General features: G+C 35.2%; 1 protein-coding gene across 11 annotated transcripts in view; it reads right to left on the minus strand.

The window, feature by feature from the left end:
• ATRX (ATRX chromatin remodeler) overlaps positions 1-27,744 on the minus strand; it is a 195,421-nt gene that overhangs the window by 61,171 nt on the left and 106,506 nt on the right. For all 11 annotated transcript variants that reach the window (XM_027095636.1, XM_027095638.1, XM_027095637.1 and 8 more), the window contains 5 exons: positions 22,818-22,951; positions 22,187-22,363; positions 16,812-16,905; positions 10,184-10,286; positions 8,321-8,539 (listed from right to left, as the gene is read on the minus strand). In XM_027095636.1, coding sequence (XP_026951437.1) covers positions 8,321-8,539; positions 10,184-10,286; positions 16,812-16,905; positions 22,187-22,363; positions 22,818-22,951 — 727 coding nt within the window. The remainder of the gene's footprint in view (positions 1-8,320; positions 8,540-10,183; positions 10,287-16,811; positions 16,906-22,186; positions 22,364-22,817; positions 22,952-27,744) is intronic.

Below are 27,744 nucleotides of genomic sequence, written 5' to 3' on the forward strand. Positions count from 1 at the left end.
AAGCACAACAAACTTGAAGTGAGATAAACTAAGAGACCCAGACTAAGCACATTATAATCAGAACTTCAAAGTACAAAGAAAGAGAGAATCTTGAAAGTAGCAAAAGAGAAGTGACTTGTCACATACAGGGATCATAAATAATATGATCAGCTTATTTCTCATCAGAAACTTGAAGGCCAAAAGGCAGTGCAATAATATATTTTAAAGTATTGAAAGAAAACAACTGTCAGCTGAGAATTTTATATCAAACAAAAGTATCCTTCAAAATAGAGGGAGAAATCAAGACATTCCTAAACTGAGAGAGTTCGTTAAAAATAGACCTACCCTACAAGAAATACTAAAGGGAAGCCTTCAGGTTGAAATGAAAAAAATGCTATATAGTAACTCAAAGATGTATAAAGAACTAGAGATGTATGGAAAAGATACACAGTCAAATATAAAACCCAGTATTATTGTAATTTTGGTTTGTAACTCCAGGTTTACTTTCTATAGGATTTAAAAGACAAAACCATAAAAAGTAATTATAAATATATATTATTGGGGCATAAAATGTATAAAAACAAAATCTGTGACATGAATTATATACAGGGGGGAATGGGGCTCTAAAAGACTACGATTTATGTGCATGACTGAGGTCAAGTTCATTCAATTTAAACTACATCATTATGATGTTAGGATGTTATATGTAATCCCATGTTAACCACAAAGAAAATATCTACATATGATACACAAAAGAAAATGAGATGGGAATCAAAATGTGTCACTGCAAAAAATGAAATAAACAAACAAAAAAAAGGGAAGCAATGGAGGAAATGATGAGCAAAAAAGCAGTAAGACATATAAAATATAGCATAATGGAAGAAGTAAATCCTTACTCATCAGTACTTACTTAAAATATAACGGATTAAACCGCCAATCAAAAGGTACAGAATGCTAAAATTCATTAAAAAATGATCCAAATATTGGTTGTCTACAAAAGATTCACTTTAGATCAAAAGACACAAATAGGTTGAAAATGAAAGAATGGTAAAAGATATTCCATGTAAACAGCAACTAAGAAGGCTGGGATGGCTATATAAACATCAGACAAATAGACTTTAAGTCAAAAACAATTACAAAAGGCAAAATATATATATATTAACAGATGAGTAAATTAATCAAAAAGATGTAACAATCATAAACATAAATGCACCCAAAACAGAGTCCCACATTATATGAAGCAAACACTGACAGAATTGAAAGGAGAAATAGGCTGTTCTACAATAATAGTTTGGAGACATCACACCCTACTTTCAATAATGCATAGAACAAGCCAACTAAAGATCAACAGGGAAACACAGAACTTGAACAACCCTGTAAACCAATTAGCCCTAACACACAGAACACTCTGCTCAACAACAGCAGAGTACGAATTTTCTCAAGTGCACATGGAACTTCTCAAGGACAGACCACATGTTAGGGCACAAAACAAGCCTTAATAAATTTTAGAAGATTAAAATCATAAAAATCAACTATACTTCAATAAAAAAATAAATAAAATGAAAGGTTTTACTGACCACTTAAAAATAAGTAAATAAATAAAATCATAAAAAACTATCTTCTCCAATCACAGTGGAATGAAACTAGAAATCAATAACAAAAGGACAATGGGAAAAATGCAAATATGCATAAATTAAACAAGATACTCTTAAATAACCAATAGGTCAAATAAGAAACCACAAGGGACATTAGAAAATACCTTCAGACAAATTAAAATGAAAACACAAAATACTAAAACCTGTGGGATTCAGCAAAAGAAGTGCTAAGTGGGGAATGTATAGTGGTAAACACACACATTAGAAAGGAAATAAGATCACAAATTGAGAACTTAACTTTACACATTAAAGAAGTAGAAAAAGAGGAGCAAACTAAACCCAAGCTAGCAGGTGGAAGGAAATAATATGGATTAGAGCAGACAGAAATAAAACAGACACTAGAAAAAGAGAAAATCAACAAAATCAAAAGTTGGTTCTTTGAAAAGAATAAAATTCACAAATCTTTAGTTAGAATGAGTAAGACAAAAAGACAGAGGATTCAAATTATTAAAATCTGAAATAAAGGTGATGACAGTACTAGCAATTTTACAGAAATAAAAATAATTATGAAAGAATACTATGAACAACTATACAACAAAATGGATAACATAGATGAAATGGAAAAATTCTTAGAAACACAAACCACCAGATCAGACCCATGAAAAAAACAAAATCTGAACAGACTGCTAAACTAGTTAAGAACACTGAATCAGTAATCAAACTTCCAACAAAGAACAAAGCCTAGGGCCAGATGGGCTTCCCTGGTGAATTTTACCAAACATTTAAAAAATAATGACAATTTTTCTCAAACTCTTCTAGAAAACTGAAGATGAGGGAATATTTTCTAATTCATTCAATGAGACCAGCATTACCCTGATTCAAAATTCAGACAAATGAACTATATGAAAACTACAGATTCTCTATTAATATAGATTCAAAACTCCTCAACAAAGTACTAGCAAACCAAATTCAATAGCATATTAACAGGATTATACAAAATGGCAAAGAAAGAAACTGTCATGACAAAGGATTTGGCAATGATGTCTTAAATAAAACATCAATAGCACAGGCAATGAAAAATATTGATAAACTGGACTTCATCAAAATTTCAAACTTTTATGCAAAGGATACTTATCAATAGAATTAAAGATAATCCACAAAATGGGGGAATATATTTGCAAATTACATATATGATAAGAGACTGATATCCAGAATATATAAAGAACCCCTACAATACAACAATAACGAAAAAAGCACAATTTTAAAATGTGCTAAGGATTTGAATAGACATTTCTCCAAAAATATACAAATGGTCAATATGCACATGAAAAGATGATCAACATCATTAGTCATTAAGGAAATGCAAATCAAAACCACAATGAGGGCTTCCCTGGTGGCGCAGTGGTTGAGAGTCTGCCTGCCGATGCAGGGGACACGGGTTCGTGCCCCGGTCCGGGAGGATCCCACATGCCACAGAGCGGCTGGGCCTGTGAGCCATGGCCGCTGAGCCTGTGCGTCCGGAGCCTGTGCTCTGTGGCAGGAGAGGCCACAGCAGTGATAGGCCCGCGTACCGCAAAAAAAAAAAAAAAAAAAAAAAAACAATGAAATATCACTTCACAATCATTAGGTTGGCTATTACAAAAGACGGGAGAGGCAGAGAAGAAAGAAGAGAAAAGAAAGAAAAAGAAAAGAAATATTGTAAAGATGTAGAGAAATTGGAACCTGTATGCATTGCTGGTGGAAATATAAAATGGTGCAGCTGTTGTGGAAAACACTGTGGTGATTCCTCAAAAAATACATCAAGAATTACCATATCTTCCACCATTCCACTTCTGTATATATACCCAGAAGACTGGAAAGCAGGAACTTGAAGAGATACTTGTACATCCATGTTCAAAGCACCATTATTCACAATAGCCAAAAAGTGGAAGAAACCTAAGTATCCATCAACAGATAAATGAATAAACAAAATGTTGTATATGCATAGAATATACTGTTCATCCTTAAAAAGAAATTAAATTCTGATAGTTGATATAACATGAATGAATCTTGAAAACATTCTGCCATGTGAAATAAGACAGACAGAAAAGGACAAATACTGAATGATTCCACTCATATGAGGTACCTAGAATAGCCAAATTCATAGAGACAGAAAGTAGAAGAGAGGTTACAAGAGACTAGGGAGAAGGGGGAATGGGAATTTATTGTTAAATGGGTACACAGTTTCTGCTTAGGATGATAAAAAAGTCATGAAAAAGGATGGTGATGATGGTTACACAACATGTATTTCACTGAACTGTGTACTTAAAAATAGTTAAAATAGTAAGAAATTTTTTTAAAAAACCCAAAGAAGCACAAACAAAAGAAGTCATGCCAATATGTAACAGGATACTCCAATTTAGTGAAAACGTTGGAACAACCTAACTGTACCTCAAAAGAAGATTTGGGGAGGGGAGGATTGACAGTGGTACATCCATTCAACAGATAAGCTGTTTCACAGTCAAGAGCAGACACAACCTAGGGAGGACAGAACACTCTCGAAACATTAAGTAAAAGGAAAAAAGGCAAGCTGAAGAAAAACACAAAAATACATACAGTAGATGTGTGCATTCCATGGTATGTCAAAAGCAAATGTACACTTAAAATTGGTACATTTCACTCAAAATAAATTTTACATAAAAATTTTAAATAAATATGAATTCTAGCTAATGACATGCAAGCTAAAGCATTAAGGTTAAGTGAAATGATGTCTGCAATTGACATTGAAATGCATAAAAAATATAATGATGGATAGAGAGATTAGTAGATAAATAGGAATGTAACAAACCAAGTATAGTAAAATGTTAACAGAAAATCTAGGACCTGAGTTTATGGGAAATCACTGTGAAATTCTGTAAACCTTGCAGTGTGTTGGAACTTTTCATAGTAAAATGCTTGAAAAGAAAGATGGTGTGACTATACTATCATCACATAGAGTAGATTTCAGATGGTGAAAAATCACCAGAGGTAAAAGGGGACATTACTCATTGATAATGGGTCAATTCACAAGAAAGGCATAACAATCATACATGTACATGTACCTAATAACAAACTATAAGCAAAAACTGAGAGAAGAGCAATGAGAAAATGACAAATTGACAATTATAGTTGGAGACCTCAACACTGCTCTCTCAATATGAGACAAAATATCATTAAGGATAAACAGGACCTGGGACTTCCCTGGTGGTCCAGTGGATAAGATTCCATGCTCCCAATGCAGAGGGCCCGGGTTTGACCCCTGGTCGGGGAAGTAGATCCCACATGCATGCTACAACTAAGAGTTCGCCTGCTGCAACTAAGACTCTGCATACCATAACTAAGAAGTCCACATGCTGCAAATTGAGAGTCCGCATGCTGCAACTAGAAAAAAAAAAAAAAGATCCCACATGCCACAACTGAGACCTGGAGCAGCCTAAATAAACACTTTTTTAAGTGTTAACTTAAAAAAAAAAAGGATACACAGGACCTGAATGTAATAAACCATCATAACCTAATTGAAATTTATAGAATATTTCACCCCACAATGGCAGAATATATACATGGAACGTTCAGAAAGATACATCATTTTCTGGGTCATAAGAAAAATAGAAAAGATCTGAACAGAGTAAAAGGAAAACACAAAACATCAAAATTCATACACTGCAGCATTTAAAACAGTATGCAGAGTGGGGAACTTTATACCTTTAAATGTATATATTAAAAAAGGAGCAAGATCCAAAATTCACCTTAAGTAGCTGGTAAAAAAGCAAATTAAACCCAAAGAAAGAGTGATAACATAAAAATAGAATGGAAACCAATGAATTAGAAAAAGGTGAAAACAATAGAGGAAATTAAATCCAAAGCTGGTGTTTTTGAAAAGATAGTAAAATTGCTAAACCTCTAGAGAGACTAATCAAGAAAAAAAAAAGACAAATTATCAATAACACAAATGAAAGATGAGATATCATGACAGTGTCTACAAAAAACAAAAAACTTAATAACGGAATAGTGTGAACAAATTTACATCAATAAATTAGACTACATAAATGAAATGGACAAATTCCTTAAAGACAAAATTGACCAAAACAGGCCTAAGGAGAAACAGATAAGTCTAAATAGCCCAACATTTATTAAAGTAACTGAATCTGTTTAAAATTTTCTAAAAACTCAGAAAACATCAGACCAATAGCTTCACTGGAGAATTCTATCAAACATTTAAGAATGAAATAATATCTATCTTACAAACATTCTTTTAAGAAGACAGACGAGGGCTTCCCTGGTGGCACAGTGGTTGAGAGTCCGCCTGCCGATGCAGGGGACACGGGTTCGTGCCCCGGTCCAGGAAGATCCCACATGCCGTGGAGCAGGTAGGCCCATGAGCCATGGCCACTGAGCCTGCGCATCCGGAGCCTGTGCTCCGCAATGGGAGAGGCCACAACAGTGAGAGGCCCGTGTACCGCAAAAAAAAAAAAAGAAGAGGAGATAGAGCACTTCCCTACTCATTTTACATGAGAACAGTATTACTGTGATAGCAAAAACAGAAAGATATTACAAGAAAAGGAATTTACAAACCAACATGTCTCCTTAACAGTGAGGTAAAACTCCTGTTGAAACAATATAGCAAAAGAAATACAACAATATATAAAAAGAGTAATATACCATGACCAAGCAAGGCTTATTCTAGCAATGCAAGACTAATTTTCTAGATCACCAGATACATTTAAAAGCATTTGACAGCTTCCTTGGTGGCACAGTGGTTATGAATCTGCCTGTCAATGCAGGGGACACAGGTTAAGCCCTGGTCTGGGAAGATCCCACATGCTGCAGAGCAACTAAGCCCATGGGCCACAATTACTGAGCCTGCGCTCTAGGGCCCGCGAGCCACAACTACTGAGCCCACGTGCCCTAGACCCTGTGCTCCAGAACAAGAGAAGCCACCGCAATGAGAAGCCCGCACACCACAACAAAGAGTAGCCCCCACTCACTGCAACTAGAGAAAGCCTGTACGCAGCAACGAAGACCCAACGCAGCCAAAAAGAAAGAAATTTATAAAAAGAAAAGCATTTGAAAAAATTAACTATCCTTTTATAATTTAAAAACAGAAATGAACCATAAATTTGAAAGAAATTAATAAAATGGTTTCTGTGTATAGACAACATGACTGAATATGTAGAAAATCTTCAGGAATCTACAAAAAAAGCTACTAGAACTCATAAGAGAATTTGGCAAGGTCACAGAACACAAGGTCTTTAAATCACTTAAAATTTCATTTACCATGACATCAGAAAATATAAATTACTTAGGGATAAATTTAGCAAAATATGTGCTAGGTTTGTACAATGAAAAGCATAAAACATTGCTAAGAGAAATAAAAGGAGCACGAAATAAATGGAGAAATATACTATATTTATGTAACAGTAAACAAAATACTGTTAAGATGTCACTAATCTAAATATCCAACACAATCCCAATAAAAGTTCCAGGAAGATTCTTGTTAAAAATTGACAAGAGGATACTAAACCATATGCAAATAATTGAGTAGAGCCAAAACAACTCTAAAAAAGTAGAACAGGGCTTCCCTGGTGGAGCAGTGGTTAAGAATCCGCCTGCCAACGCAGGGGACACAATTTGAGCCCTGGTCCAGGAAGATCCCACACGCTGCGGAGCAACTAAGCCCATGCTCCACAACTACTGAGCCTGTGCTCTAGAGCCCGTGAGCCACGACTACGGAGCCCATGTGCCACAACTACTGAAGCCCGCACGCCTAGAGCCCCTGCTCCGCAATGAGAGAAGCCACCACAACGAGAAGCCTACTTACTGCAACGAAGAGTAACCCCCGCTCACTGCAACTAGAGAAAGCCCGCGCACAGCAATGAAGACCCAATGCAGCCATAAATAAATAAATAAATAAAATTTTTAAAAAATAAATAAAAAAGTAGAACAAAGTTGTAGAAGTTACAGTATCGGATTTCAAGACTTACTATAAGGTTACAGTAATCAAGACAGTGTGGTATTAGCTTAAGGATAAACATAAACATAAGTATCCAAATGCAACACAATATGTAGTGAGACTTTCTTGGGATCCTGATTCACACCAACTATTTTCAAAACCACTATCATGTTTGTGAGGAAAATGAAATTATTTTGAATTTTAACTGGATATTTGATGATATTATGGAATTACTGTTAAAGTTTAAGTGTAATAATGGCACTAATGGTAATGTTTAAAAAGTCCTTATCTTTCAACAATATATTCTGAACTATATATAAACAAAATTATATGATTTCTGAGACTTCTCCAAAATAATCTGAAGGCAAAAGAATAGGTTAAACAAAACTGGCCACGTGTTAGTAATTATTGGAGCTGGGTAATGGATACATGGAGATTTATAACACTATTCCTTCTGCCTGTACCTGTGCTTAAAATTTTTTACAAGAAAAAGTTTATTCAAAAAATTGAAATGCTTTATGGATTTAAGCAATAACCTCTTAACAGTTTTCTACTCCAAATAAAACACAATCACTCTGGTGATCAAGAATCTCAACTCTTTTCTGTACCTAATTCATATAATCTAATGAAGATTTATAAGTTGCATAAAATATTGCTAATAGGAAAAAGTAACTGTAACTAAAAATCTGTGGTTGATTACAACATCCTATTCTTGAAATACTAAAGTATATCTATGAAGGTCATATATTTAAAAAATCATAAATAAAAATTGGTTTACCTCTCTCAATTTCTCTCGCTCACGTTCCCGCTCAGCAATACGCTTTCGCCTCTCTTCCTCTTCCTTAAGAGCATTTTGTGTTTCTGTTCGTAGTTTATCATCTTTAAGAATCTTTCGAATTTTCTTTCTGCCTTTTCCAGGAGACTTGGAATCATCATTTTCATCTTCTTCTTCTTCTTCTTCTTCATCTTCTTCTTTATCATCTTCTTCAGAATTACTCTATGGAATTTAAATGATCAAAGGTTAATACTATAAAGTTTTCTAATTTGTCCACTTGAAATTCCAATTAACATACCAAGAAAAGGTGGAAGAAAACGTACTGAAAAGCTTCAGAATTACACTTTGTAATACAGAAGAGTATTAATAAAACAACCCTAAAAAGGGGACAAAGGACTGAACAGACCTTTCTCCAAAGGAGACACAGAAATGTCTAATAAGCACATAAAAAGATATTCAACATCACTTGTCATTAGGGAAATTTAAATCAAAACCACAAATGAGATACTAACTCACACCCATTAGCATGGCTATTAAAAAAAAAAACAGAAAATAAAAAGTGTTGGTGAGGATGTAGAGAAACTGGAAGGCTGGTGCATTGGGAAAACAGTGTGACAGTTCCTCAAAAAGTTGAACACAGAATTACCATATGATCCAGCAATTCCACTTCTCAGATTATAACCAAAAGAATTAAAAGCAGGGACTCGCCTGCATTCACAGCAGCATTATTCAAAATAGCCAAAGGTATAAACAACCCAAACATCCATCAATAGATGAATGGATAAACACAAAGTGATATATACATACAGTGGAATATTATCCAGCCTTAAAAAGAAAGGAAATTCTGACATATGCCACAACGTGGATGAACCGTGAAAACATTATGTCAATGAAAGAAGCCTGACAGAAAAGGACAAATACTGTGTGATTCCATTTGTATGAAATACCTAAAACAGGTAAATTCATAGACACAGAAATTAGAATTAGATGTTATGAGGGGCTGCAGATAGGTGGGAATTGGAGTTACCGTTTAAGGGGTACAGAGTTCCCAATTATGAATGTAATTAAGGCCACTGAATTGCACGTTAGAAATGGTTAAAAGGTTCATTAAAAAAATGAACTCCCCACAAAAGAGAACAGGATTGACAAAACATTACAGAGAACTTGTACTCTAAATAATTCTGCTTATATATTGTACAAGAAACTTAAATTGACTGACTTCACTGGTAAAAGAAATTCAATCACATGAGTCATTATGTTTTATGTCTTCAGACAGAATACTTCACATCAAGTCTATAGCCCTAAGAATGGAAATAATGAATTAGAACAGCTTAAAACTTCCATTAGATTCAGTTAAGGAAAAGAAAAATATTGATAATATATCAAAGTTAATACTTCTGCATATTTATACTTTCAGTAAGTCAATTCTTCCACAAAATTTAAAATGTAAATAAATGAGTAGACAGGGCGAGAGAGAGTTATGGATATATACACACTAACAAACGTAGTAAGGTAGACAGCTAGTGGGAAGCAGCCGCAATGGCACAGGGATATTGGCTCGGTGCTTTGTGACAGCCTGGAGGGGTGGGATGGGGGGGTGGGAGGGAGGGAGACGCAAGAGGGAAGACATATGGGAACATATGTATATGTATAACTGATTCACTTTGTTATAAAGCAGAAACTAACACACCATTGTAAAGCAATTATACCCCAATAAAGATGTTAAAAAAAGAAAATAAATAAAAAAAATAAATGAGTAGAATTTAATTAATGAATGGAATGCAGAAGATGTAATAACATATTTACAATGGTCTACTGTACCAGTTATAATTCCAAGCGCACACAGTAAATCTCATTATTTACTACCTTGTTTTCACTGGATGAATCTTCTTGAACCTTGATGCGTCGCCTTTTCTTTTTCTGTTTATAACTTCGCTGATTTTCTTCCAACTCTGCTTTCTTTGCAGACCTAAAGAATATTTAAAATGCAAAATAAAATACTTCACGATGAATTTCCTTAAGTAAATTATGAACTATTTTAGAACTGCTTTACCTGTGTGTACATTCCTAAAAAAGATAAAGGAAAAATCAAAGACCCAAAAAAACCTTCACTAGGTTCAAAAAGGAGAACCCTTAATTTGAAATCCAGTGATCAAAAAAATAAAGTTAAAAAAAAAAATCAAACAGAAATCCAGTCAACATTTTAATTTATTCAAGGGGGAGGTTTAGCATATGAGTAATAAGATGGATGGAGGGCCTTTAGAAATATAAATGGTCAATATACACATGAAAAATATTCACCATCTCTTTAAATTAAAAAAAAACAGATTACAAAACTTAGATATGATTTTCTTCATACCAGCTCACACAAATTAAAACAAAAACAGTAACAACAATTTGTGGTGAGTAATGTATTTTTGCGCTTAGGAATTGGTATACTAAGTTACATTAATCAAGACAGTACGTTCCTGGCATAAAGGATAGACATGCAGATCAATGGAAGAGAAATGAGAGTCCAGAAATAAAACTTTATGTTTATGGTCAATTGATTTTCCACAAGGAGGTCAAGACAATGCAATACGGAAAACAGTCTTTTCACAAACGGTGCTCAGACAACTGGGTATCTACATGCGAAAGGATGAATCTGGACCCCTATCTTACACCATACAGAAAAATTAACTCAAAATGGATTGTAGTTCCCCTAAGATATACGTTCTAGTTAATAGACTGCTCATTGTTTTATTGTTGAAAGAATGAGGAAATGGCTATTTACATACTCTGCTGGGAGATGAAAAAACTGACTTCTATAAGATAGCGTGAAAATATATATGAAAAGTCCTAAAATTGCAAAACTTTAACCCAACAATGTCACTTTTAGAAATTTACTCTAGGATTTAGGTATGAGGGAAGAGACAAGATGGCAGAGTAGAAGGACTTGAGCTCACCTCCTCTCACAGAAACATCAAAATCACAGCTAACTGCTGAACAACCATCAACAAGAAAAACTGGAAACTACCAAAAAAGATGTTCTACATCCAAAGAAGCTACAATTGAGACAGGAGGAGGGGTGCTTTCACCACACAATCAAATCCCATACTGGCTGGGAGGGTGACCGGCAAACAGGAAAATAATTATATCACAGATGTTCTCTGACAGGAGTGAGACTTCTGAGCTCCACATCAAGCTCACCAGCCTGGGGATCTGACATCAGTAAGAGAAGACCCCAGAGGATCTGGCTTTGAAGGCCAGCAGGGCATGAGAGCAGGAGCTCCACAGGACTGGGGGAAACAGAGACTTCACTCTTGGAGGGCGCACACAAGGTTTCATGTGCACTGGGCCACAGGGCAAAGCAGTGACTCCATAGGAGACTGGATCAGATGAACCTGTGGGTCTTGGAGGGTCGCCTGGGGAGGTGGAGGTCAGTTATGGCTCACTATGGGGGGCAAGGACACCGGTGGCAGAGGCCCCAAGGAATATTCATCAGCAAGAGCTCTCCCAGAGGTCACCATTTTGGCAACAAGACTGGGCCCCACCCAACAGCCTGCAGGCTCCAGGGCTAGGATGCCTCAGGCCAAACAAACAACAGAGTGGGAACACAGCCCCACCCATCAGCAGATAGGCTGCCTAAAGTCCCCCTGAGCCCACAGCCGACTCTAAACACACCCCCTTGACATGGCCCTGCCCATCAGAGGACAAGACCCAGCTCCACCCACCAGTGGGCAGGCACCAGTCCCTTCCAACAGGAAGCCTGCACAAGTCCCTGGATCAACCTCACCCACCAAAGGGCAGACACCAGAAGCAAGACAAACTACAATCCTGCAGTCTGCGGAACAGAGAACACTAACACAGACAGACAAAATGAGATGGCAGAGAAACATTTTCCAGACGAAGGAACAAGATAAAACCCCAGAAGAACAACTAAGTGAAGTGGAGATAGGCAATCTGCCTGAAAAAGAATTCAGTTAATGATAGTAAGGATGATCCAAGATCTCAGAAAAAGAATGGAGGCACAGATTGAGAAGATACAAGAAATAAGTTTAACAAAAAGCTAGGAGATTTAAAGAACGAGCAAACAGAGATGAACAACACAATAACTGAAATGAAAAATACACTACAAGTAATCAATAGCAGAATAAGGACTTCCCTGGTGGCACAGTGGTTAAGAATCCACCTGCCAATGCAGGGGACATGGGTTCAAGCCCTGGTCTGGGAAGATCCCACATGCCGCGGAGCAACTAAGCCCATGCGCCACAACTACAGAGCCTGCACTCTAGAGCCCGTGAGCCACAGCTACTAAGCCAACACGCTGCAACTACTGAAGCCCACACACCTAGAGCCCATGCTCCACAATGAGAGAAGCCACTGGAATGAGAAGGCCAAGCACCGCAACAAAGAGTAGCCCCCATTCACTGCAACTAGAGAAAGCCTGCGTGCAGCAACAAAGACCCAACACAGCCAAAAATAAATAAATAAATAAATATATATATATATATATTTTAAAACATAGCAGAATAAATAAGGCAGAAGAATGAATAAGCTGGAAGACAGATTCCTGTAAATCACTGCTACAGAACAAAATGAAGAAAAAAGAATGAAAAGAAAGGAGGACAGTCTGAGACCTCAGGGAAAACATTAAATGCACCAACTTTCAAATTATAGGGGGCCCAGAAGGAGAAGAGAGAGAAAGGGCCTGAGAAAATATTTGAAGAGATAAGAGCTTAAAATTCCCCTAACGTGGGAAAGGAAACACTCAAGTCCAGGAAGTGCAGAGTCCAACACAGGATAAACCCAAGGAGGAACATGCCAAGACACATATTAATCAAATTGACAAAAATTAAAGACAAAGAGAAAATATTAAAGGCAACAAGGGAAAAGCAACAAAAAACATACAACGGAATCCCCATAATGTTATCAGCTGATTTTTCAGCAGTAACGCTGCAGGCCAGAAGGGAGTGGCATGATATATTTAAAGTAATGAAAGGGTAAAACCTACAATCAAGAATACTTTACCCAGCAAGGCTCTCATTCACAGTCAACAGAGAAATCAAAAGCTTTACAGACAAGCAAAAGCTAAGAGAATTCAATACAACAAAACCCACCTTTATAGCAAATGCTAAAGGAACTTCTCTAGGCAGAAAAGGCCACAACTAGAAACAAGAAAATTATGAATGGAAGAGCTCACTGGTAAAGGCAAACATACAGTGAAGGTAGGAAGTCAACCACACACAAATATGATGTCAAAATCAGCAATCGTGAGAAGAGTACAAATGCAGGATATTGGAAATGCTCTGGAAACTAAGAGACCAGCAACTTAGAACAATCTTGTATATATATGGACTGTTATATCAAAACCTCATGGTAACTGCAAACCAAAAATCTACAATAGATACACACACACAAAAGAAAAAGCAATCCAAACACAACACTAAAGAGTGTCATCAAATCACAAGAGACACTGATAAAAGAAATCAAAAATGACAAAAACAGATGGAAAGATATACCATGTTCCTGGATTGGAAGAATGAATATTGTCAAAATGATTGTACTACCCAAGGCAATCTACAGGTTCAAGTCAATCCCTATCAAATTACCAATGTCATTTTTCACAGAACTAGAACAAAAAATTTTTTAAACTTATATGGAGACACAAAAGACCCTGAATAGCCAAAGCAATCCTGAGAAAGAAAAACAAAGCTGGAGGAATCAGGCTCCCTGACTTCAGACTATACTACAAAGCTAGAGTAATCAAAACAGTATGGTACTGACACACAAACAGAAATATTGATCATTTGAACAGTATAGAAAGCCCAGAAATAAACCCATGCACCTATGGTCAATTAATCTACAACAAAGGAGGCAAAAATATACAATGGAGAAAAGACAATCTCTTCAATAAGTGGTGCTGGGAAAACTGGACAGTTACATGTAAAAGAATGAAATTACAACATTCTATAACACTGTACACAAAAATAAACTCAAATGGATTAAAGACCTAAATGTAAGATCAGATACTATAAAACTCTTAGAGAAAAACATAGGCAGAACACTCTTCGACATAACTTGCAGCAACATCTTTTCAGATCCACCTCCTAGAATAATGAAAATAAAACCAAAATAAACAAATGGGATCTAATTAAACCTAAAAGCTTTAGCACAGTGAAGGAAACTACAAACAAAAGGAGAAGATAACCCACAGAATGAGAGAAAATATTTGCAAACAATGCGACTGACAAGGAATTAAACTCCAAAATATACAAATAGCTCATGCGGCTCAATAAAAATAACAAAAAATCCCAATCAAAAATATGGGCAGAAGATCTAAATAGACATTTTTCCAAAGAATACATACAGATGTCCAGAAAGCACATGAAAAGATGCTCATCATCACTAATTATTAGAGAAATGCAAATCCAAACTACAATGAGGTAACACCTCACACCATTCAGAATGGCCATCATTAAAAAGTCCACAAATAATAAAATGCTGGAGAGGGTGTGCAGAAAAGGGAACCCTCTTACACTGGTGGTGGGAATGTAAATTGGTGCAGCCGCTATGGAAAACAGTATAGAGTGTCCTCAAAAAACTAAAATTAGAGTTACCATATGATCTAGCAATTCCATTCCTGGGCATATACCCAGATAAAACTATAATTCCAAAAGATACATGTACCCCTATGTTCCTAGCAGCACTATTTACCATAGCCAAGACATGGAAACAACCTAAAATGTCCGTCTACAGATGAATGGATAAAGATGTGGTGGGTGTGTGTGTACATACACACACACACACACACACACACACACACACACACAATGGAATATCACTCAGTCGTCAAAAAAGTGAAACAATGCCATTTGCAGCAACTTGGATGGACCTAGAGATTACCATACTAAGTGAAGTAAGTCAGAAAGAGAAAGACAAATACCATATGATATCCCTTATATGTGGAATCTAGAATAGGACACAAATGAACATATCTATGAAACAGAAACAAACTCACAGACGTAGAGAACAGACTTGTGGCTGCCAAGGGGGAGTGAGGGGGTGAAGGAAGGAAGGACTTGGGAGTTTGTGATTAACAGACGCAAACTATTATATATTGGATGGATAAACAACAAGGTCCTACTTGAACTATACTCAAGTTCCACAGGGAACTATATTCAATATCCTGTGATAAACCATAATGGAAAATAATACAAAAAAGAATATAAATATGTATAACTGAATCACTTTGCTATATAGCAGAAATTAACACAACATTGTAAATCAACTATACTTCAATAAAATACTTTTTAAAAAAGGAATAAAGTACTGAAACAAGCTACAGCCCTGGATAAACATTGAAAACATTATGCTAACTGAGAAAATCCATTCATAAAAAAGACACATATTTACGAATCTATTCATATGAAATGTTCAGAATAAGTAAATCCATACACAAATAGATTAGTTTTTGCCAGGGGATGAGAAGCAGGAAGAACGGGAAATGACAGCTAAGGGGTACAGGATTTCTTTCTGGGATGATGGAAATGTTCTGAAATTAGATAGTGGCAGTAGATGCACAACTTTGCGAATATTCTAAAAATCCCTGTATTCTACTCTTTAAAATAGTGAATTTTGTGCTATATGAATTCCATCTCAGTGCTTTAAAATTCTCATTGTATCCTATTGTTATTTTATATTTCCCTGAAGTACAGTATGTTACTATACTCCAGGCACAACCTGGTATTAATCTAAAACAACCTCAAATATTTTAAAATTTACAAGTGCAAACAGTTATGTAGATATACATATATACACTCACACAAACACAAATTGGTAAGTTGATAGAAGTATCATATTATTCTGGAGGAAATAAAAATTTCTTAGAACGGTTATTATTATCTAAAATACTATGCTAAGAAGGAAGCAAAATTTTAAATAACTTGTAATCTAGATCAGTAGCTATGTGTATTGAGAGAACAAACACATCTTAATTACTATAATACTAGTAGTACTACAAACAGCAATAATTAGCATTCATGGAGCACTTACTAATTACCAAATAGGCACTATTATAAGTCCTTTACATGCACCATCTCATTTAATGCCCACAATAATCAATAAGGTAAATAATAATGTAATCCCCCATTTTACAGATGAGGAAACTGAAGCACAGAGTATTCATACAAACAGGAAGTAGTAAAGCCAGGAGTTAGAGTGCAGTAGTTTGTCTACAGAGCCTCTTACCTACCACAACTTCTCACCACAACAACGAAAAATTACAGTTAAGCGTGTTTTTGCACACTGAAAGTCCACCTAATTTAGAACATACAATTCAAGTATATATAGCATGTTTATACATACTATTTTTAAATTAATAATTTTAATAATTAGTTTCAAATCAAAATGTTAAATATTTTACTTTATTAGTAACAGCAAACTTTCTACAAATAATTTGAAGCATGGTTATTCAGATTAATTCCTAAAATTTTAGAAAATACTATATATTTACCGTGTTCTTGGCCGTTGTTCATCTTCAGATTCACTAACTTCTTCACTAACTCCTGATTCCTGAAAATCAGAATCTTCAGAATCTTCACTGCTCACTTGAATAAAAATATATATTAAAAGTTATTAAATACTTCCCAATAGAAATGCAATTTGTCAGTAACTTCACATTAAAACTTAGAGTATTATGAGAATAATATCTGTAGTACATATTATATCATATAGATTAGACCAGTTAATGACACAAATGGTATTTATAAAAAAATCAAGTAAAATCCAACTATGGTTATAAAATTATGATTCTACATTAAAATGTAAGTATTAATTGTATACGAATTGACAAAATGAGAAATTGCCTGTCAATAAAAGAATTCTGGTTATTTAAAACAAGCAAAGTAGGCTGGCCAAGGTGGAATAAGGGCGATTACAGACCCTCTGCCATTTATGACAACTGAAAACCATAGACAGAATACATAAAATAACAACCTAAGAACTGTGAAAAGGAAACAAGAGCAGGCAGACTAGGGACTGAAATCAAAACCTGAATAATGATCCCCATAAAATTGTGGAGGGATGTGAATGTCATGTGTTTTATTTTTTCCTCCGTTCTTTCCTGGTTTTGACAGGAAGGCCGGCTGAATTCCAAAACTATGCAGAGGGTGCTGACAGCAAAACTCTGGGAGGACTGCATTTCTAGCCACAGCACTGGGAAAAGGAGCAGAGCCCTGCATATCACAAGAATATAAGGTGAATTCCCAATTTTATTTTTTCTCTCCAAAATTTTATTTTTCTGTACCAAAACTGCCACTAAGACACAGGCATCTGAAACCCCAGGAGAATACCCATATCTTTCTGGCCAGAGGAAGCCAGGCAGGGAAAATATAAGATGAGCCTGGACTATCTTGTGGTGCCAGAAAGTAAAGCAGTGCTCAAAAAATGATGGGGATATATTCAAAGGACACAGGATCCAACTTGAGAAGCTCCCAATAAGCAAAGCTGGAACAATGTGAGCAACAAAATGAACAACTGGATTATAACTCATAGAATAAAATAAGTATCTATCTATAAGTCCATATTAATATAAGCAATGCAATAAATAAATAAACGGGGAAACAACTCTTCCTAGAAGTAATGAAAGAAACTGAAAATCACCACTTACACATACATCACAGTAAAAACTGCTCAGGCAGTTGGATGCTAAAATTAGTGGGCATAAGTATGGATGAGAAACAGGATATTTGCATTGTCTCAAAGTATCTCCCCACAAGATATTAAATATGAACAGAAAAATAGTTTTTCTTTTTACAGTGGAAAAATCCAGCAGACACCAACTTAAGCAACTTAAATCAGGTTAGCATTACCAGTAATAAGACATATTGTCATCATACACCTTTGGTATGATACAGAGAAAGATTCAATATCACTTTTGTAGTACTGTTGTCAAAATGCCTAATAACCTAAATCTAACCATGAGAAGACACTAGACAAATACATATAGATGGACAGTCTAGAAAATAATTGATAATAGACTTCAAAAGTGTCAAGGTCATGAAAGAAAAGACAAAGGAACTGTCACAGATTGGAGTAGATTAAGGAGACAAGTGAATGCAATGTGGGATCCTAGAATGGATTCCAAAGTGGTAAAAGAACATCAGTGGGAAAAATAATGATAACCAAATAAAATCTATAGTTTACATCAGAGGTCAGAGGTCTGACGGTAAGTATTTTCAACTTTGTAGGCTATATGGTCTCTGTTGCAACCACTCATCTCTACACAACTTTGCCACTGTAAACACATGAAAGCAGTAACTGAATAAGTATAACAGTGCCCCAATAAACCTTTACTTATAAAAAAAGGCAGAAGGTCAGATTTAGCCTACAGGTGTAGTCTGTCAAACCCTGGTTGAACTAATAGTATTGCATCAATGTTAATTTCCTGGTTTTGATTGTTGTGCTGTAATAAGTGTAAGGTATTAAATTAGGGAAGCTGGGTGAAGGGTATATAGGAACTCCACACTATTTTTCTGACATTTCTATAAATCTAAAATTATGTCAAAATAAAATATTTTTAGAATATCATGAGCTGACCTCAGAATCAAAAGTCTATTCTATCTAAAAAAAACATAGGCAGGCATAAATAATATAAAGACTTGCTATGGGAGAAGAGGGGAATGAGGAATTAGTGTTTAGTGAGTTTCAGCTTGGGATGATGAAAGAATTCTGGAGACAGATAGTGTTAATGGTTGCACAACAATGTGAATATATTAATGCTACTGAATTAATTCAAAAACTTAAAAATGGTTAAAATTTTATGTTATGTATATTTTACCACAATAAAAAAAAACAATAGTAAAAAAGAACTGCTAAGCAACTGGGAATTTGGGAGAACACAGGTGTCCACATGCACACACAAACTTCTCCTGTAATTAAATACAATTTTAAGTCTAGTATTCATTTTCATCAAACATTTTATTTTAAAAATTTTCAAACCTACCAAAAGTTTTAAAGAATTTTTGAATGTATCCTTTCTCCTAAATTCACTTACTGTTAAGTTTAGCACATTTGCTTTATCTCTCCCTAAACATATACACACCCTTTTTTGCACTGAACTATTTGAAATTAAGTGCTGATATCATGACAGTTAATCCTTAAGCATAAGGACACTGTCCTACATGACTAAATACCACTATAATGCATGAGAAAAATAACATCAATTTTAATATCATATACTATAAAGGCAATCAATAACTACACTTTTGAAATTATCACCAAAATAACTTTTATAACTTTTTAAAAATTTAGGTGAAAATTGAAATCCACATACTACACTTGATTTAATATTATAATTCAGCTATTAGCTTTTGATTTCTCCCCATTACCCAACATTAAGTTTCCAGACAATACAGGGACACCAGAGTTTGCAAAACTTGGAAAATCATGCAACTCCAAATGTAGTATCAATCACTATGATCACAACCTACATTAGAAAAATTAATATGATGGGATTTTAGTTTACTCCCTTCTACACAAACGAACCAAAAAAAAAAACAAAACAGCTGGGTAATAAGTTACCCACAGAAGAAGACAATGGAAACACAGGTCACAGAAAACTTGGGTTTCAATAAAGCATTTCAAATGTATTTGGCCCACTAAAGGACTCTATATTCCTGAGCTAAGCCTCAGAGGCAAAATCAGTATTTCTCCTTTTGTTGAAGATGCACAGGAAATCATGTTGTTATGCTAAATCACTCAGTTCCTTTATAGAATGCTAAATCACTCAGTTCCTTTATAGAATCTGAAGGACTGGCTTGTACTCAGGCTGCAAAGAAATTTATGAGAAAAGCATTCACAAAATGAGGTACTATTATTTATTTGTCTACATGAAAATATCCATGAAATATTAAGTATATGTGTGGGTGGGGGGGGTACCTTCCTCCTCTTCTTTAATGGATAGCTGCTGCTCTTTAGCCCTTTAAATGTTCAGGATTCCAAGATTCTTTCCTTAGCCCTCTATTTGCACAACATTACAGCTCCACTGGGTAATCTCACTATTACACTTATACCAGAACAACCACACTTGACATCAACTATGGCAATATCCTTCAAATGGATTCAAAGCCTTCAGTCTCACAGAATAACAAGCAACTAATCTGAACGTATTACAACCTTGGTTGAAATCTTTCAATGGAAAAAATGAGTGGTTGTGCTGAAGTTGTGATTCTTGAGTGCTGGTAACGAATGTCCTGTGTCTTGAGGTGCCATACATGTTCATCAAGCTATCCACTTATGAAATGCACACTTTTCTGTATATATACCTTAAATAAAAAGTTTTTTAAAAAGTGGTGGCACTCCTCTGTGACTACACTAAAAACAAATTATACACTAAACTGGTAAACTGTATGGTTCGTGAATTATGTCTCAATATAGCTATGATATAAAAATAATTTTTAAAATTAAAAAAAATTTAAACCTTTCAATGGCTCTCCATCCTATAGAGCCTACTATACTTCTCAGACACTTCCAAAAATGCTTTCTTATTCCTAGTGGCAAAGAAGAGTTAATCTGCCCGACAGGAATTGGCTAGTAAAGTCTTCAGAATCTGCCCCAAAGAAGAAAAAACTTTCTTTAAACTTCTTGTTAGCCGAAATTCTCAGGAAAAGTTCACATTTAATTCCTCAATATATGTGATTACTTAATATAAGAATGCTCTCCACCAACTCTCAAGTAAAATGAACACACCAAAGAGATGTACCATGTTTACTCTATAGCCTGATATACCCATGAGTCCACTGCCAAGTACTTCAGTTTGAGAAACACAGGCTTACAAAGGTCTCTAGTATCTGGTCTCTGTCTTATTGGCCCAGCCTAATTTCCTGCTGTTCCTTTCCCTACTCCCTCCTATACTCCAACTATACCACATCAATTGCATCCCCTCCACCATGTGCTAAACAATTTGCAGAGGCTTTTATAATTTTTTCCCTGCTTATATTATACATCTTCACAACACATCTACCTGCTCCCCATTTAGAACTTGATCTGCTGGGTGAAATTCTTCATCTTTGTGAAGTCTTCTCTGGTGATAACCCCTAGCCCCCAAGAAGCTAAAGAAATCCTCTCAGTGCCACACTTTATAATACCTCTGTTATACAAGACAACCCTCATGGTACTATAATTTCGTATAATATTAATGTCAATAATTCTTATTAAACCAATGACTGCCAAATCATATCAGAGATGCTCTTAAAACATATGGATACATAGGTCCCACCACCACCAATTATGCTGTAATTGGCTTGGGGTGCAGCCCTGCCATAGGTATATTTTTAAATCCAAGTTAACTGCATGTGTAGTCAGGTTGAAAACCATCACATAAGACAATGATTTCCTTATTCATTTTGTATCCTCGATGTTTACCATGATGCTGGAAACAGGTAAGTAACTCAGTGCAGAAGGTCTCAGACTTTTAATGTAATAAAAATTTAATCTGGCTAAAGTTTTACATATAAACTTGCATAAATCTATCCAAATTAATTGTATGTTCTATCTTTCCTCATTATTTCTTCCTGCACTTACAGGCAGTCTTAAATTTTCTACATAACTTTAATGCATATTTTATTTATTGTCATATTTCTTTGTCTTTTTAATCTAAATGTATATGACTACTAAAGGTCAAAAATAGTCTTTGTGTCATCTCTCAAGTTTCTGGGTTATCTTCCCACTCTAAATTCTTTATTTCACTCTCAGAATAGTTGTTGTCAGTGTGCTGATACTCACCTAATATAGGTGGTCAACTGTTGGAGCCAATATACTTAAATTTCACAACTATACTTAGTTTATAAAACCAGTATGTTCCTTGCTATCAGAATTAAAATGTCTTACCCTTCCTTCTATTTCTGCCTTTGGCTTCTTTGTGCTCTTTAGGCTTCGTCTTTTTTTCTTCTCCAGATTCTCCATCACTCACAGTCAGCTTGTGCCTCAAAAGCCTATGTCTGTATCTCGGCTTCTTAGATTCTTCAGAATCTGAATCTGATTCAGAATTGACTTGATTTTTTGCTTCTAAATGGAGAAAACAAATCAGTAAAACCTTCAGCCTTTTTTCCTTTAAAATGTTGTAAAACTACATATTTTGTTTGTTGACAATTATCATGATTTATGGAACTGATCAGAGCCGTGTACTTATCTGGGTTGCATTGGTGATAACAGGCTATCTCATACATCAAACTTGATCTATTACTATTATTAAATATTGATTAAATATCACCAGTATACATTTATAGATTTTTTTAAAAGGTAAAAAATATTTTCCTTTAAAATCATCTGTTTATTGGCAGTAACTGACAAAACTTGCACAATTATTACCAGATATTCAAACGGAGTAAAGGTAGTAAAGTTTTCAACATTTTAATAAACTTCAAATGCATGTGTTAAGAGATTTCATGGTCAGACAGTCTTCAACGCCTGAATTGGTCAAATAATTATGACATCCTATACTTCTCTTTGGGGAGCTCACCCTCATCTCCAGGGTTTTCTTCATTGTGTTTTCCACTTCTTTTTTTCCCTTCTTCTGATTCATCATCTGAAGATCCATCCTCATCAGAGGAAAGATTGGCTTTAATTTCTTCTAAAAGCATCTTCTTGGCAATTCTTGAGTAAAAAGACAATAAAAACTATATATTTGGTGGTGAAGTGTAACAAATTAAAAACAAAAAGAATTATGTGTATCAAAATAGAAATAAATGTGTCAATAGATATTTTATTATAAAGAAAAGGCTATCAAAACCATATTTTAACCTAAACTACCAACCAAAAGTTTTGAAAATGCTCTTAGCACTGATTTTCTCCCAGTTCTATACAATTCTGCAATATAGTGAAAAATCTCAGGGACATTTCTACTAACTATTTTGACCAATTCCAACTTCATGCTGGATAACTTTCCAATCCGACACTTGCTCTGCTGCCACCATCCAACAACTACAACATCAAGACAGGCTCACAAAGGTAAATCAATTCATTCAGACAAATGGCATTCCAACACTGAACTCCGCATGAGAGGATTTATTCAACAGCAAAACATTTTCTTATAAAATCAGTGTGTAATAAACCACTTTATTGTGAAACAGTACCTCAAACTAGTGGATAATATTTTGGCCCTTAAATTTCAATTTGCTTCATAAATTCTTCTAACCAAATGAAAGAATACAACACATAAGTAGTGAAGCAATCAAAAATCCCTAATAATATTCAAACTAGGGCAGAGAAGGGGCAAGAGTGCTATTAACCACATACATAGTTAAAAGAACAAAAACTACCATAAATGAGTTTCCACTTTCCAAAGAAGTAGATAGTGCATTAGCCTCAAACATATCAAAATTTTTCAAGATGCTCCTCAAAGACCAATTTGCTAATGAAAAAATCAACTGCTAAAAGCATGAGAAAATAATTCTTTAATACCATCTTATGTTAAAATAAAATATATTCCTAAAAAATCTCCATATCTGCACTAAAGGAAGATATCTGAAAGTGTACGATAAAAGCAGTTTTTGTGCAAGACGAAGTGTTTTGCAGCTTTTGATATAAATTCATAAATCACAGTTAACAAAGGAATACCTTACAGAAAGGCTCAAAAGTTGACATGATTCTTGGTTTTCCATGGACTAACTTCTATGTGGATAAACATCTACGCTGCAATCAAGAATAACTCTAGCTCAGTCAAAAACTTGCAACTGGAATTATGAAACTTTTGTTATTTTTGGATTTGAAACTCCTCTTTTTATTTCTTAACAAGCACTCACATTTAAATCAAGAATACATTCAATGGTAGGAGATGCCAATGCATGTTAATGCCTTAACTTTATTTGATACATTGTTCATTGCTATTTATACTCAAAGATATATAGCAAAGGCACCTAAACAGACTGAAGCAAACAAAATAGCTAATCACTTCCATAAATGCTTGTTATATGCCCTTTGGTACTTCCCCCCTAACCAGATAGATAAGGAATATTTACACAACGTGGAGAGTTACCAATTGCAAGAGGAAACCACAGATGAGTTAGCTTTTCTGAGGGTTTCCAACTTGATTTGCTAAAATTAGATCACTCCAATTTAAATCCTACTGGAGTTGGGGACTTCCCTGGTGTTCCAGTGGTTGGGACTTCGCCTTCCAATGCAGGGGGTGCGGGTTCAATCCCTGGTCAGGGAGCTAAGATCCCACATGCCTCACGGCCAAAAAAACCAAAACATAAAACAGAAGCAATAATGTAACAAATTCAATAAAAGACTTTAATAATGGTCCACATCAAAAATTTTAAAAATTAAAAAAAAAACCCTACTCGAGTTGAGCAATTAAGTCTTCGTTGCTCTTAAACTTCTACATCAGTGGTTTGCTGACTTCAGTTGCACACGGTAAACATTTTAAAAATGGGGACTAATATAGGGTTGCCAACTTTTCATTTCGTCAAGAAAAAAATTTAAACCCAAATATCATTTATTTTTATCATTTTATAAAATAAACACACCCTCCACAAATTAGGAAACAGTTTCAAAATAAACAGTGGTTCTTTAAATTTATTAAAAGCATCTTTCTGGAAAAACTCTAAAATCATATTTAATACACACCACATTATCATTTCCCATGAACAAGGAAGAACTTTCTCAAGCCAGTTTGAGTAAAAACACTGTTTTGGAATGAATAAATGTGTGTGCGTGCTCGAGTGTGCATATAATATGAAGCACTGGATAATAGGTTACAAATAGGAAAACATAGTTTACTTGCAGTTACAAGATCTTATATACCCATTTGGGTGGTACAATAATAGCCAACAAAAATACAATTATTAATTTAGTTACTCTAAAGTTTAGTTCAATCACCTGATTTCAGTTTGTATTTACAAGTTCAAAAAATGTCTTAAATTCTGTATAATCTGTAAAGACTTGGTTGTTAACTTTAACAAACCACATAATATTTCTTCTTTCAAACTCTAGACTCCTAATATGTCTACTAAATGGAAAGTCAAAATATGTAAACCTACAAATACTAAAGTTCTAGACTGTCATGAAGAACTATGAAATATATAAAACAATAAGATTCTATACCAACTTAAAATAATCACATAAGTCATGGAAAATAAAATGAGATCCACATAATGAAGAATTAATTGATTTAGCAACAACCTTCAGTAAGACCATAATATATAGAACAATCACAGATACTTTAGAAGCAAAAAAAAATTTACAAACTTCAGAGAATGCCCATTTTTCTCCAAACTGACAGTTATACAGAGTGATAGAGACTCCCTAAGCTTTACCTCACTAAGATGTTTTAAATTTCCCCTCTAACACCTTTTGAGCAAAGGAAAGCCTAATGTACAGCCATATACATTAAGCCCTAAAAAGAATAATAAAGTTAAATTATTTTGCATAAATTATGGCTGATGGCTCATGTCCAATATGTCAAAGACCTACTGTATCACACACCTAGCCTATCGCATAGCCGACACCTCAAAGTTAGAACTTAATTTGAAGGACCTAAGTAAGGGCTGAGGCTGACCTTCAACCTGAGTATTCAGCAAACATGTTGAGGTGAGATGTGTCCCATCTACAGAGCCTGCTGTGAGATGCTTTAAGGGAAACTCCACTACCTTAACTCTTGAGTCACAGGCCACAGAGACTTCAAGGACATCATCACTTGAGAACCAGCTGAGGCTGGCAAAGCATCATTTTGGAGGCCTCGGCTGGACCCGTGCTGGTATGCATGTGATGGATGTATAGTCATGATCCCTAGTTGATTCTGTTTCTGAGAAAATCATCCAAGCAACAAGGTACTGCCCCTGGAATCTCAAAGCTCAACATTACATCTTGGGGCAGGTGTAGCATCCAAAGCAGTCACGACTCTATCAGAAGCATTAGAGGCACAGGCTGTGCCACTCTTGTGGCAGAAAACCTGGGCAGAGCTGGAAGTAATGGAGCCAGTCCTCCATTTTCCTGAAAGGGAGGGAAGGGAGAGGGGAAGAAAGCAAAACAATATAGGAGGGAGGGTAAAAACCCACAAACAAACAATGATCGGAACTGGTGCATGAAAGAATAAATAAAAGAATTGCAAAACTCGAACAAGCTAAGTCTTCTAAATCACATAATGAATACCAAGATACGATAATGCCTTATTACACCTTCCACCTTTGTCTACTAAAATAAAGCAAAACTAAAATAAGGAATGAGCGCAACAATGCAAAGACAGACAAGCAATGAGAGAGAGAGAGAGAGAGAGAGAGAGAGAGGGCGCGAGTGAGCGAGCGAGCCAAGAAAGCCTTTAGTAATTCTGATCCTATCTAGAAAGGAAATCAGTAATGCCTCTTGTTTAAGCACTCAAACAGGAAAAGAAAGTAAACTGCCTCTTGCTGGTAGGTAAATCAAGAATTCAAAACACTGAGTTTCTAAGAAAGGAGTGATCAAGAGAAAGATCTCTTGCACCAGGGAATTGTAGAGAAACAGCCATTACAAAAGCAACACAAAATGTTAGAGCTAGAAGAAGGGACCTTAGAGTCCAACTCTGTCATTTTACAGATGAGGAAACAGGCTTAAAGAGGGGAAATGACTTGGCTAAAGAAACAAAGCTAGTTAGTGTCAAAGCCAGGAGTAGTACCTAAGATCCTGAACCCCAATCTGCTACTAATTTTACTATGCCAGTGCTATATTCTCTACTAATTCACTACTACCGTGCTAATGAGTGCTTGGGGCAATAGACTAAGGTCACATTCTTAAAGTTATCTGTATTTCACTGATTTAGAAATGAAAGAATTCAAGTTTTGATTTTAAAAAATTTCTTTGAAAGAGTTCTAAACATCTTTCGGCCAGTATGCACCATCTCTAAAATGTACTGACAGGTCATCTTGAATATATCCTACAATCTACTGCTTTATCTTTTAAGAGGTTCTGAAAACAGGCTTGAAGAAAATTGCTAAATGAAAAATACATTTTTAGAAGGCCAAAATACTGTGCACCCATACACACAGGTGACAAAATTTTAAATTTCTTTTTACATTCTGTGCACAATATCACAATAGTTAAAACAGAGAATTCTGAATAAGATTATAAGTTTCGAGATAAAAAAAACTGTGTAAGTAAATGTAGTACTAAAACATCATACCATATATAAAAGGTTGATATGTAAAACAATTCAAATGACTACAGTCCAAAAATCGTTGAATATTTTTTGTGAGGAACACACGTTCTTCTAGTAGGGAGGGAGGCTTTGTTTTAACAAATGCTACATACTTCAGGTTGAGAATTAAAACATTTCGGGGACTTCCCTGGTGGTCCAGTAGTTATGACTCTGCACTCCCAATGCAGGGGGCACGGGTTCAATCCCTGGTCAGGGAACTAAGATCCCACATGCCGCACAGCACAGCAAAAAAAAAAAAAAAAAAAAAAAAAAAAAA

The sequence above is a fragment of the Aethalodelphis obliquidens genome, unplaced genomic scaffold (assembly GCF_003676395.1).
Source record: "Aethalodelphis obliquidens isolate GAN/ISIS:26980383/991018 unplaced genomic scaffold, ASM367639v1 scaffold92, whole genome shotgun sequence".
NCBI classification, from domain to species: Eukaryota; Metazoa; Chordata; class Mammalia; order Artiodactyla; family Delphinidae; genus Aethalodelphis; species Aethalodelphis obliquidens.